Source organism: Falco peregrinus, chromosome 7 (assembly GCF_023634155.1).
Source record: "Falco peregrinus isolate bFalPer1 chromosome 7, bFalPer1.pri, whole genome shotgun sequence".
In the NCBI taxonomy this organism is placed as follows: Eukaryota; Metazoa; Chordata; class Aves; order Falconiformes; family Falconidae; genus Falco; species Falco peregrinus.
This window is the reverse complement of record NC_073727.1, coordinates 70850134-70864249: the sequence shown is the minus strand read 5'-3', so window position 1 is coordinate 70864249 and position 14116 is coordinate 70850134. Positions and strand designations below refer to the sequence as shown.

Below are 14116 nucleotides of genomic sequence, written 5' to 3'. Positions count from 1 at the left end.
AAAATTTTCATATATCAAGTCAGAACATCTCTTTTTTTCTTTTTTTGTTATTGTCAGTATTTCAAATTAAGCTGGTGGGTATCATTTTTCCCCATTCCCAAGAAGTGTGCATTAAGGATGTCTAACAAATACCTTCAACAATGAATGCTCACAAGGAATTTGAGTGACGATTGCCACTTTCACCCTAAAATAGGGTCATAGGACAAAGAGAAGGAGGAGAGTACAGACTTTTCTCTGTCTGCTATATAATAACTCAATGGTTTTGCCACTCATCAGTGAATGTTAACAAAGTGGGTTTTGAATCCTCAAAGAACTACTTGCATGTTTTACATGACACAGATATTAATAAATTGTGAAATTTATGCTGGCAGAGGGACCACAACTCCAGACAATATCCCAAATATTCATTTTAAGAGTTGTGCTGTTCATTTCACATTAAATACGGAGTAGTTTTATTAGACTGGTTATGCAGCCTAAGGAAACAGAACAGAAGGTGATATTTGATGGAAATTTTAGTACCTAAATCTAGAAAGTAATCCTAAGGAAAACATATCCATGAGGTCTGCCCTTTCAGAAGCCCTTGGGGATATTAGCCTTATTGTCTACATTGATGTCTCTGTATAATGTCTTCCTGTCTTTGAACAAAACACCACAGTGTTATCAAATCCATTTTATCCCATCCAGCTACAATGGTGTTTCAATCATCTTTCATCATTTGAACACCTGTTTTCCAGGTTTAGACATAAATGTCTGCACTTGAAAAATTGCACAAAAAGTACTTTTTGCAAAACTGGCCCAATTTCAGCACTTTGGAAAAGCCTGCTTCACTCTGAGGTTGCAAAAACAGCAGAAGTCCAATACAGAAACAAATACAATGAAATCACTATTTTAAATGCAATATTTAAAGGCATGTTAACTTGCTATTTCTACCAGTTCACTATTTAGAAATATTTGCATACATATCAGTGTATAGTGTAGTATCATAAAACTTATCCCATACATTGAGAAAAAAGTATAACTGATAATCTGTGGTATTAGTTTATATGATTTATATATTTATATAGTATGAGGTACAAATTACTGCCATTTTAAAAATTCTTCAGTTTAATTTTTGTTTCTATTTGTATCTAGGATAAAAGGCTGCATTTTAAGATTATTAATCATTGCAAGCTCTAGGACAAAAAAAGTACTATGAAACAGGAAAGGATTACTGCTTTTTATATTTTTTTTGTTACTGACATACATCATGATGTTGTTGTTAGCATTCTGATACACAAAATCATTCACTAGCTATTTCACTATTGGTTTTGGTTTTTGCACAATAGTTTTGAATTCTCCAGGCTTGTTTCACAATTATTTTCTAGATCTGAATTTATTTTCCATTAAACAAGATGTTTCCAAGCCACAGAGCTAACCGATTTGTTGTGAATGTGTCCTAGATTTTTACCCTTTTCTCCTTCCATTACAATTAAAATTCTACCCCACTAGTATCTTCTCACGTCTCTTCTGACTTTGCTCCTGATCCCTCCTATGGTGCCCTAACTACTTACTAGCTATAGACTGGGAGTTTATCAGCCGTTCCACTGGCTAAACAGAGAAAACACATATTAAACCTCTGCTGCATCTGTTCTCTCTCACAAAAATTTGTCCCTTTGAGAGCTCTTCCTCTCTTTCTCTTTCTAATTCAGTTGAAAATGCTCTGTAGATTCAAAAGGGGTTACTTAGGTGAACCAAAGCATTTAACATACTGTGATACTATAACCTTCATCTCCTTAGGAAACTGAACTAAAAACATGTCTACTACGGAAGAGTGAATCAAATAAAAGCAGATATGAATATTGCATTTAAGCTTGTGCTTCTCAGATACGTGTAGATAATGTACTGTACATTTTATGTGAGAACAGTTTTAAAGCCATTTAAGATTTTGCCATATGCAGTGGCAAACACAGGAAACCCATAAATGTAATTAGGAAAGATTTTTCTTTTATTTGACTCTAAAGAAACTTGTTTTCAAAATATTACAAAACCTGTTAATGTTTGTTTAAAAAGGATACCTGAAACATGATAAATGGTTGTATCTTTGTTAAAATGTATTTGGATTATCACAGAAACTGCAGTTATTTCAATCTGCTTGTAATATTCCTGTGTAGCTTTGAATTATAATAATGTATGATTTTGCTGCTATATATCCTTTCTATAAGGTTTAATAATGAATTATCTTCTTTTTTCTTTTTGCTTGTTTTCCCAGTGAAAAAAGCAATTGAACTGAAATCAAGAGGAGTCAAGATGTTGCCCAGCAAAGACAGTAACCACAAGAATTCTGTCTGTAAGTTGTTCATACCATTATCTTTCATGATTACATATATCTTCTGCAGTCCTATTAAATATGCAAATCAAAGAAGGAGATATTGGGGAGCTATGATCATGAAATTATTATTACACTTTCAATTGTCAATGAATTAGAACTCTGTTGGTAATACTGTGGGTGTGGAAAGCAAAATCTGGTGTTGTAATGTCTGATAAATATGAGTATGTATAAAAAAAACCCAAACATTTTAGGTATCAGGATATTTTTATATATCGGTATATTTAGAATTCAGTGATGCAAGGCAAGTTGACAAATCCAGGCAGAACAGTGACGTATAAACTTCATCAGTTCAGTACTGGGGACAGTGAAGGTATCAGCATTTTCTGGATCCATGTTTATACTATTTGGTCTTTTTTCTTCCTCTCAGTTGATATCACAGTTCTAATTCTTCCCCCTCCCTGCCACACTATGTCCTGGTGACTGCCTCTTTCCACTCCTGTTATATAGCACAGCAGGGGTTAAGAACTTTAATTCCCAGCTTTTCAAGAAGATGGAGACCACAGTATCACACTCCCTTCATTGCATGCTTAGTTCACTCTGGAATTACACCTGTTTAGTCCCTCTACACCTTTTCCTCCATATATAGTGTAAGGGTAAAATCAAGATGATGCCTGTGGGACTATAAAGCTGTTATTTTCTTTGAGCATCACTTTCCTTGCACAACTGGCAATGTGAGTACTATCCTACGCTGAGACCTCTTTACCAGGCTAGTCTTGAAACAAGAAAAATTAGAAGATAATTTTATATTTTGGAGAGCAGAGAGTCCCTTAGGCCAAAAAAAAAAAGCCGGAGGGTAGGCCAGTGTTGACCACAACTCATTAAAAGTGCTTGTATCAATCCTAACATGTATTTGAATAAATTACTTCTTCATGTAATAACACAGAATTCAGTGGAGTGACACCTGGCCTGTGCTTGCCTCATACTGTGCTATTCTGCAAGTACAGAGAGAATGAGTGTTTTGAAGGGTAATATCTAGGGAATATGATTTGTTCTCTGTGTTTCTGCAGTGCATTGTTTAATGCAAAGTGAGTGTTTTGGTATGCTCACTGGAACAAAAGAGGTACAACAATTTTCTTCTTTAAATAATGCACATTGATGGTGTGGCACTCAATAGGAACTTTTTATGCAAAGTGTAGCAGAAAAAGTTGGTTCATGTCTGTGGTGTTTGTATCTGAATGAGTGATTATTTCATTATTTATAAGTTATTTCTGGGGCTGTGTGATATCTGCTTACACTCTCAAAGCCCATACTGTCAGACACCACATTTAATTACAGAAAGTGAAAGTAAGACAGGCTATGGAAGAAATTATGAGGCAGTCTGCTGTTTACTTCAAATGTAATCTCTTTTGTCTTCTTTTCTTCTTTGCGTTTTGACTTGTAAAGCTTTATTATCATGTCTGACTTTTCATCAGTCTAAAAGTGCATTATTATTACCATTACTTTCACATATACGGAGCTTAGAAAAATTAAAAGATTAAGTTACAAAAAGTTGGATTCAAATATATTTTGCTGCTCTTTCTGATGTAAGCCTATAGTATTTAAGTATTTTTCTTGCTAGTAATTAGGTAGGTGGAAAAACTAATTGGGAATTCAACCTCAGAGAATTGATAAGAATGGATATTACCATTTGATGTCAGTTAGAAAATCTCTAAAAAAGTAAATTAAAAACTAACAGCTCTTCCCATATTTGTATGTTAGATCTTTTTAATAGTCTCCCTCTGCAAAATATAAAGTTTACTTTTGCATTTTGGTTTATGGGGGGGTAGATGGAATGTGAATATTGACATGACAAATGCTGGGAAAGCCTGCCTTGCGAACCTCAAGATCTGCAGAAAGCATTTTAGATTGGTACAACTCTTCTTAGGATTTAGGCAGAAAATGTTACCAATGTACAGATAATTCCTTGTGGAATGCAGAAGAGTATTTCAGTCGTATACAGCCATATCTCACTCCTCTCCTCCTGGAACTGACTGGATTCCTGGATGCTTTCTTTCAACCACTCTGCCATCCTTTCTAAAGAGTCAGGTAGCAAAGCATGGCTTTGGGATATAGGTGCCATGGTACATTTAGTATGGGAAAAAAATCATCACATATTATGTCACCTACCAGGGAAAGAACATGTTTTTTCTCTTTTTTCTTTTTTTTTTTTTTTTTTTTTTTAAAAAAATTATTTAGTACACCTGAAGGAAACATACCAAGTTAGTTAGAACCAGAATACTGCTAGTACCCTTTAGCAGTTGGGCATATGCAACTGAATCATGCTTAATTTATGGAAGGAAATGGGAAAAGGATGGGAAAGGTAATTGAACTAGAATATGGTCCTGGTTCACCCAGATATCACACTTGGCAAAGTTCTGGAACAGTAAAATGGGAGAAAGTAAATGGACAGGAATTTCTGATGATTACTTTTTCATAGTTGGTCCTTGTTAGTGCTTGAGCTGCCACAAATGTTGGCCAAACACAATACGAAGCATATTTTCCCTCAGTCATCTGAAGCTGGTAGCATCAGAGGAGCAAGGAGAGTTTTAGTTTATGAATCTGCTTAGGGGAAGCAAATCCAATTACATCTGATTTGCTGTCCATCTGTTTAGTTGCAGGCTCAGTCTACTTTTTTTCCCTTACTGAATTATTCTGATATGTATGGTATATTCCCAAAGTAAGTTACTTGATCCATCCTGCTATTGTTACTCTCTCTCATTCTAACAGTGAGTAAGCCTGCACTCTGTGCCCCTAATGTTTGTGACCTTTTTCTAAAACTATCTTGACTATACTCTGCATTGTAACTGATCAGATAAAAAATTAATTTTGATTGCTGGCTCTTGTATGAATATTTTCTCATGGCAATATTCCTGCCCAGCAACTCTGTTAGAGGGTGATTATTACCACTGAACATCTAGGCATTATCTTTACAGTAGAGGGATTGTACAAGAAGCATGTTGAACGTCCAAGAGAAGGAGAATCCTAATGAAGTGGGCCATGCGGACAGACCATCATTAGGTAGTCACAGTCCTAAAAGGCTCATTTTGTAGGCAAGTAAGAGACACCTGTAATTCATTTTTTCGGGTCTTGCCTCTGATACATACCAGGCAGTTACTGCTGGTCATTCCATGTATGAAGAATAAAAAGTCAGCACAGGTCTTGATCTCTTCAGTACACCAGTCTACAGAATATTGGAAAAGCAGGGCCATAACTGCAGACTTGCTGCTTGGCACCTCTCTGAATCTCTGGCCCTTGTGCAGCCCACAGCTACCCAGGGGCAGAGCAGGGTTAAGAGAGCAGACAGCCCTATCAGCCCATAATGCCCTCAGCCCTAATGCTGCGGTTACAGGACAGCCTCCCATTTCCAGGTCTCCTCACCAGCAGGAGGATAGAGCACAGGAATGCAGCAAACCCACAACAAATGCCAAGGAAATTCAGAGAGGTGAGAGTTGTCATATAAGATGAAAAATGAAAATGCTTAGAATGATTATGTGGTGTATGTAAATTTGCCAGTGCAATAATACTAGGAGGGGAAGGCAGCAGCAAGAATGAGGTATCTGATTTCCTATGTTTGCTTTTGTCACAATGCAGTGTGGGTAGTGGCCCAGGCCACAAAACACAGCAAACTTCAGGGAACACCCACATTCTCGATTAGCAACAATGATTAATGGATGAAATCTGAGTGATTCTTTAAAAATATGGCAGTCATATTGCACCATATTAACAGTTCATCGTAATTACTGAATATTGAGTGACTTAACCTTACTTTGCAAAGTCTTTAGTGTGTGAACTACCATGTTTTACAAAGTGAGAGTTCTGCAGGTATTCACTGAGTAAAAACCTCTTAAATGTCACTAAAGCAATTTCAGGCTTCTGTAGTATTATTTAAAAATATTTTTCAGACTACTGGGAAAACACATGCTAAATGGTTTGAAGTGTCCTCGTTTCAGCTGGAACACATTTAATTTTCTTCCTAGTAGCTGCATTTAGGATAAGAATAATGTTGATAACACAGTGATATTTTTAGCTGTTACTAAGTAGTGTTTAATACTAGGTCAAGGACTTTTCAGTTTCTCAGGCTTTGCCACTGAGAAGGCTGGAGAGGCCAAGAAACTATGGGGAAACACAGGACAGCTGACCCAAACTGGCCAAAGGGGTATTCCATGCCATATGATCTCATACTAAGTATATAAACTGGGGGAAGTTGGCTGGGGGGGGGGGGGGGGGGGCGCGTTGAGTGTTGCTGCTTGGGGACTGTTTGGGCATCAGTCAGTGGGTGGTGAGCAATGGTATAGTACTGCACTTGTTTTGTTTGTATTTTTTTCCTTGAGTTTAATTTCTGTCTTTGTTATCTGCCTTTATATTACAATTACTATTATTTTCATTATATTCTACTTTATTTAAATTACTGAAACTGTGCCCATTGGGGGAACAGGGCAGTGAGTGAGTAGCTGTGTGGCACTTAAATGATGGCTGGGGTTAAATCATGACACAGAGCATGATTTTAGCTTAAGTAAGATCAATACATCATCTGAAAGCTTAAATACAGTTTATCTAAACAATGCTTCACTCTGAAGATGATAAAAAGGTATTTTAAGACAATGATTTTGGCCATGTAGAGACAAAGAGCAAATGAGTTTACAGACTAAGTATTGATTGGTTGCAGCACATTAAGGTGAATTAATAGCACATGCTGTTGAAAGTCCAGTGATTAATACCAAAACAGGATTACATTGTTAATTCACTATATAAAAAGGAATAATGACAGCAGTCATTATTTATTTTATTATTGAGTAACTCTGACAAAAATGGCTTAGTACATTGTAATGTAAAGGTGAAAATATGTTAGTAGCAAAATTTTTGGATCGAATTCTGTTGCTTATCGATATATTCCTTGTGTTTTAAATAAATTGGCAATTTCACCTTCTTGACATTTGGCTACTGGTACATTTAATTTCATGGAAGCAAAATGATGGCTAGTAAATGTTTTGCTTTTCAGTTAATGAAAGAGTATTTCCCTAAGAAGGACATTATTGGACTAAATAGTTGCATTTAATAATACAGTTTTCTGACTGTTTTTTTCTTAATCCTTAGCTTGTCATGATATAAATTTATTATTATTAATAATATTTAAATTATCTTATTCATTGTTTCCCCAGAAGTATTTTATTGCTTAATTCATTATTAACATATTTTCCCAAAATTACTTTAGGAAAAATACAAAAACATGTAATAATTCAATATTATTACTTTTAAAATGCACATGTAATGGCAACATTTCCTCCAAATCCTAAACTTTTTTGAGTATTTCTGTTATATTGAATCTTCACAGGTAAAAATCCATTTCTTACTGAATTTTAATTTTAAGAGGCTATCATGGCTGTGTCCAGGTCAAATCATAATCAAGAATAACTGTTAAGTATTCATTGTTCTGACAGTTTTCAGCCTCAAATTTGAAACAAACAAACAAACCAACACCAAAGCTATCTTGCTTTCTAAAATTATACTCTAATCTTATAAAAATTTAAACTAGTCAAAGAGAGCTTCTAGTGCTTTATCCTTTATTAATTTAGGAAATTTAGCATTGGTAATCAGATTGATCACCAATAAACACGATGTGAAATAAACCACCCAAATAATTACAGGTGGTCATGTATCAAAAGATCCTATGCTCTGGATCTTTTGTGCTTAAGAGCTCTCAATATGCAGTCTGTTTTTCACTGTAAATATTTTTAATATTATATGAAATTAGTTTTGTTGATATTTTTAAAGGTATTAACTAAGTATGAACACTAGGATAGAATAGAGTCACCATAGAAATAATGATTAAAAAAAAATAAAAAATAACCCTGCTGGCAAGTAGATTTGCTCTGCTGAAATTGCTCTGGTCTGTGCCCTTTCAAGCAAGCATGAATTTAAGAGCACTAGAGGAATAAATATAACATCAATCTATCTCTTTGATTGGTCTCACTGTCAGCTAAAACAAGTAAAGCAAATATGGAAATGCTGGCAGCTTTCAGGCTTGTTTTTGTTCTGGGGCACACAGTAGTGTTTGTAAGTTTTTCGAACAAGACTTAGGGGACCTGTGCCCTGTTCTGACACACAGGTGATCAGTTTGCCATTGCTTCCAAAAAAAACCCCAAAGGAACAAGAAAAGGACAACACCATATCAAAAGACATACTTCACTCCAGCATTGTTTTTTATAGCATTATCTGCTTTGTGTCCTTTAAAAAGAGAAATTTCTAATTGAACATCTTGGGATTTCCTTTTACAAATACCACCGTCTTTTAAAAAGCTCTGTTTCCTGGGCTCTTCATAAAGCATTGCAACACAAGGGTGAAAATTGGCAGGATTAATCTGTAGCTCTTTTCTCGCCTTTGTTGAGCATCTATTCAGCATCTTCCATGTTTAGTGGCAGATATACCCCTTCCATAGGGAAAACAGAGACCTTTGCTTAAAACTTCACCAAAAAAAGGACTTGAAATATGTACATTTAAGATTGAGATTCCTCAGAGGAAGCCCAACCAGAAGACTATTAGGTTCTAAGATCAGTTGGGCAGCTGATCTCTCCAATTTGTTTCTGTCAGAATTATCTCTGAATGTCTCAGTATTCTCAGTGGAAGTTACTCTGTGATTGTGTGTTGTATTGTATTACATTAATTTACGGGCCCTGAAGGTATTCTCATTTGTAAGTGCCCAGTCAGAAACTTCCTAAATGTCTACACAGTATCATAAACTCTCCAGCATTTTCAGTCAAGAAACCTATTTTTCAATCTTTGAAATCCACACCTTGAAAAGAAAGCATTTTTTCAAGTTTGCATTTATATTGTACATCTCTGCAAATGAAGGAAAAGTTTGTTTATAACTTACAGATGTATTCATTACAAGGTTAGGAAAAAGAAAGCTTAAATAACTAATACTTTGTGGGCCCAGCATGTCTTCAAATGTCCAGTTTTATTTCAGAAAACCTTTTTGCAGAAATACTGATCATATATTAAGTGTTCAGTTAAAAACAATGAAAAAGAGGGAAGTAACACTTAAAAACACTGGCACTTTCATACAATTGGTTAAGGGATAAATCTCAGATCATTTAATATTAAACATGTCCTTGTTATATGTGTATTTGTATACATACATATATATACACACGCTCACACAATTGTTGACAAATACATAACACGTAGTATTCCATTACAACATTTAGCATATGTCTAATAAAAGATTAATGAATCTTTTTCCTCTTTTACTAAGTATTATAGGATGAAGTTGGGTAGCTGCAGCTTTAACCTCTAACAGTTTTATAAAGCTTTAATAAAGCAGGAGGGATAATTACCCTGATATACTTTGTCCTATCATAGAATGTAATGATACAGAGTTGCCCAAGTGTTAAAGAATTTAGGATCTTCAGGGAAGGTGAGTATCCCCATGCAATGAAATTCTACAGTGCTATTTTACTAGATTGTATAAATTGCTTCATAAATCAGGTTAGTAAATTATACTTGGTGTTTCTAAATAAGCCTTCATCACGGCAGGAGTTTAAATATCTTTTCAAATACTATGCAAAAATCTTGCTGTGAAGAGAACTACTGCCTAAATATATTTGTGAAGAAAAGCATCACTTGTAGCTACAAGCAAAACAAGGTGCTTCATCAATTATTTAATACATCATTTGCATATATAATTTGTAAAATAACCAAAAGAAAGTATCTATTAAAATATGTAAAACAAGATGTAATCTGATTGAATTACGGATGGTTAAAATGAATTGTTATCCAGCTAGGAAGCTGAAACTGCCATTAAATAATTTTCATATACAATTATAGAACATTACTGATTATCCAAAGTGAATGTTCATACTGCAGGCTAAATTGACATTGAATTCTGTTATTTTCAAAGTCAAAGACTTAAGAATAAGTAACCTGCTTTTAGCAATTGCAATTCTATATAAATTAAATATTCATAGAAAATTAAAATATAAACCTTCATACTTTTATATGGTTCTGTTGGCTTAGCTCCCATGCACAGCTGTTAAAAATATACACGTGGGCAATAAATAGGTTGTCAAAATTAAGTCTGTAGATTCAAATAATGTATGTAATTTATGAACGCATTCAGAAATTGTGGGTGGGTGAATTCAGACTTCTGGAACATAAAAAAACATTAAAAAATTTTTAATTAAAGAAAGAAGTATGACATTGTTCTATGTAGTGAAGGTGTGCTGCAGAATATAGATATCCTCAATGTCAAGTCCTTTGGAAGAATCATAGACTTCCCACTTCCTGCAAGGAGATTTCCACTTACCACAGAGGCTAATATTGCAGTTTTAGAAGTTTGACACCAGCTTCATAATTCATGCATGTTGAGTACAAATTCAGATCCTGGTTTTCTAAATCCAGGTTGTGGGAGAGTATCTTCAGAGTTTGATAGAAGGTCGTGGACTACTTTCCTTCTTTAACATTTCTTCTGTACACTGTGAAACACATTGGAAAATAATTTCAACTGTGTTGGCATAGCATTTCACTGTCAGTTAGCCTGTCACAATAGAACATATCTATTCCTGCAGCTCTTCTGAGCAGAACTGCAAAGTACCAGTGTCAGATATGTTTGGAACAGGGGAGTTTTGTTACATGACAGCTAATTTATCAACTTCAGAACACTTTGAGTCCACTACTCCTTCTTCAGTTTGCTAAAGGGAAGTAGAAAATTTACACAACACTTGAACAATGTATCATTTTACTCAATAATGTGGATTGAAGAGCTTGAAATATTTTTGGAATGTGAACCAAAAAAACAGGAAGGAACTAAAATGGAAATAAATACATTGGGTTACATCTTGAAAGGACTAGTTGCTGATTTAGGGGAAGAGAATTATTCAACATGATGTGTCTTTCAACGGAAATTAATAGAACATGTTGTTCTTAAAAAAAAATACACAACTACATACTTTAAAAATTATAAACAGAAAGAACAATTAAAAAAAATCCCCAAATACCTGGCTAAGTTTTCTGTTATATGTCAGCATATTTTTAAAAGAAGGGACTGTAAGTATGGTGTCTGGCTTGTATGTATGCTTCTATCATACAAACTGCCTGAACTCAGGTAAGAGCGACAAGATCACTGTGTTATATATCAAAGTAATGCAAGTTTTAATACTTCTAATGGTGATAAAAGATTTTTAATTCTGAAAAGTTTTAATCTAACAGAAAATAATTGTATCTCAAAGTCCATATTGTTCTGTTAATACAACCATTTATTTGATTTCTGTCACCTCACTGTCACAATATTTTCTGATTCAATGTCCTAACTTGAAAAAAAAAATGCATAAGCATGAGATGTGTGAAAAATGTGTGCACGTCTTCCCTAGTTTTATGCTTTTGAACTGAACTCTGATGCTCAATGTCTCTGCTAGAGGAGCTGTAAAGTCAGTGAATTAACAAGAGCAAAGCAGTATGATTTCTTTAATATGATACTTCATGTGCCATATATTATTTTATTCAGGATGCTAGTTTTTATTGCTGTATCAGCTTTTCCTTCATGTTTTTGAAGTCACATGGAAAACCTGTTTCATACTGAGAAGTCATATGGTTTTGTCTCAATTCTACAAGGCCTTGTTTTCAGAAGTCTGAAAATGCATCTGCAGTACAGAACAGCAGAAGCTAAAATAAACTCCTTTGTCATAAACAACACTTACGTTGAGATTAAAAATATATCATGAAGCAACACCACCGGCTTGGATATCACTCTACTGTATCTGTGGGATAGAATAAAAATTGTATCCACATTTTAGCATGTGAAAGTTCAAAAGCATTCAAGTATTTATTTGTATTAATTTCTTTGTTGTTTTTCAGTTAAATCAATCATAGTAATTTCTGGTCTAGTCCTGAAGCACAAGTGCTAATGTGTAAGACAGGCTTTATCATGACAGAGGAGGAGACTTTTTTGAGAGGCAGAACTAAAATCTCACATCACTTTCTTTATAAAGACAGAACGTGCCCTGAATTTGTCAGGTGTGCTATAAAATAGTTTTTCTGTTTTCCAGTGTTTCAGTTCTTGTTCTCTCATTGCTCCTTCTCTTTTTGTATGTATTGCATCTTAATTTTGTTCAGAGCAGCCCATACAGTGCTGTGTTTCAGTTTTGTGACCAATACTATGTTGATAACAAAATAGTTTAGACTGTTGCTGACCAGTTCTTACACAGTGTCGAGGCTTTTCATTTTCTCATTCTGCCCCCCACAGCAAGTAGGCTGTGGGGATGGGGGGAGGTGGGGGGGTGGGGGCTGGGGTAGGGGTTGGGTCAGGCGTTTGGGATGGGACACAGCTGAGACAGCTGACTCAAGTTGACCAAAGGAATGTTCCATGCCATGGAACATCAGGTGTGTCAACGAAAACTATAGGTAGTCTTTCCAAGATAGCCATTGCTAGGAGGCTAGCTGGGCATTGGTCTGCCGAGGGGGGAGGTAGCAAGTGATGTGAGCTACTTGGGAGGTAGTGAGTGATGCCTTTGCATCACTTGGCTTGGGGTTTTTTCCTCTTTTTTTTTTTTTTTTTTTTTTTTTTTCCCCCCCATTTCACTTGTTAAACTGTGTGCTTTCTCAGCCTACAAGTTTTTTTACTCCGTTTTGCTGTTCCAATACTTCTCTGTATCCTGCTGGGGAGGTGGTGAAATAAATGAGGTGCTTAGTTGCTGGCAGGGGTCAACCCACCACAGTGTAGAAACATTTCACTAACCATAACCTAATTCCTGTATGAAATTAGTCTCTTCTGAATATCTTTGCTCCTTCCATGCTATAGCCCTGTTGTCATGTCATATTTTCCCCCCTTTCTATCTTTACACAGTCATTTCTCAGTTCCAGACACTGTCCAAAGAGCTGGTCTCCCTCCACATCCTTATTCCTTCATTCCTTCCATCTGCTGGTCTCTCTTCTTCCTTCATTTCTCTCCTCAGATGTCATTTATGATTATCGACCTCTCTGCATGCCTTTCACATTCTTCTCCCTAGCTATCTCAGTCTTTTTTCTGTAACACCCCCCCCCCCCCCCCCCCCCCATTTTTTCCCCCCCCTCTTGTCAAACTGGACTGGTACTTTCCAATGTTCTGACAGTTGCCTTTAAATCCAGCTCTTGTTCCCTCTGTATTTGAATCAGACAACTGGCTTCTTCTCTCAGGAAGGCCTGGTAGAAGAGTGGGTGGTTGTACAGGAAAGATCAGCTCTCAGTTCAGCACCCAGAACTGGATGTGTGGCTGGTGTCTGGAAGTGGAGAGTACTACAGGGGTAGCACACTTCACAGTCCTAGGTTTTGTTAAATTTGACATTTATTTGGGATGTACTTGCTAAAACCTGTTTCTCTCAATTACATTGAATTGTTGTTTCCCAAAGTCCTTCCATTCAGCCATTTTTAGTATATGCTAGAAGAGCAAAATGCACATCCTTGACACAAAGGTCATTTTTGCAGCAAATCTAAATTTTTAAGTATGGTGGTGCTTATAGATGCCATGGAAAAGGTAACCATTTTTTAGTGTGGAGAACTGGATTTTTTTTTTTTTTTGCTCTCTCAAAAATTAATGAGATGAATAAACAATAATACTTTCCATTTAAAGAATAATAAATAAATCCAAAGCAGACAACTTAAAAAGAAAATGTAAACCCCAACAGCCTCTGTTTTATAAATGTATGTAAGTGAAAGAAGAACTTTAAAAAAAAATTGCTGAACAACTTAAAAACAATTGAAAGCATCAGCCCTGCTTATAGTAATTTACCTGTTCTTTGT

General features: G+C 35.5%; 1 protein-coding gene across 1 annotated transcript in view; it reads left to right on the top strand.

Moving 5' to 3' along the window:
• Positions 1–14116, top strand: part of CSMD1 (CUB and Sushi multiple domains 1) — a 1203943-nt gene that overhangs the window by 738991 nt on the left and 450836 nt on the right. Inside the window, exon 7 of the mRNA XM_013299736.3 lies at positions 2249–2326. Within this exon, the coding sequence (XP_013155190.2) occupies positions 2249–2326 (78 nt within the window). The remainder of the gene's footprint in view (positions 1–2248; positions 2327–14116) is intronic.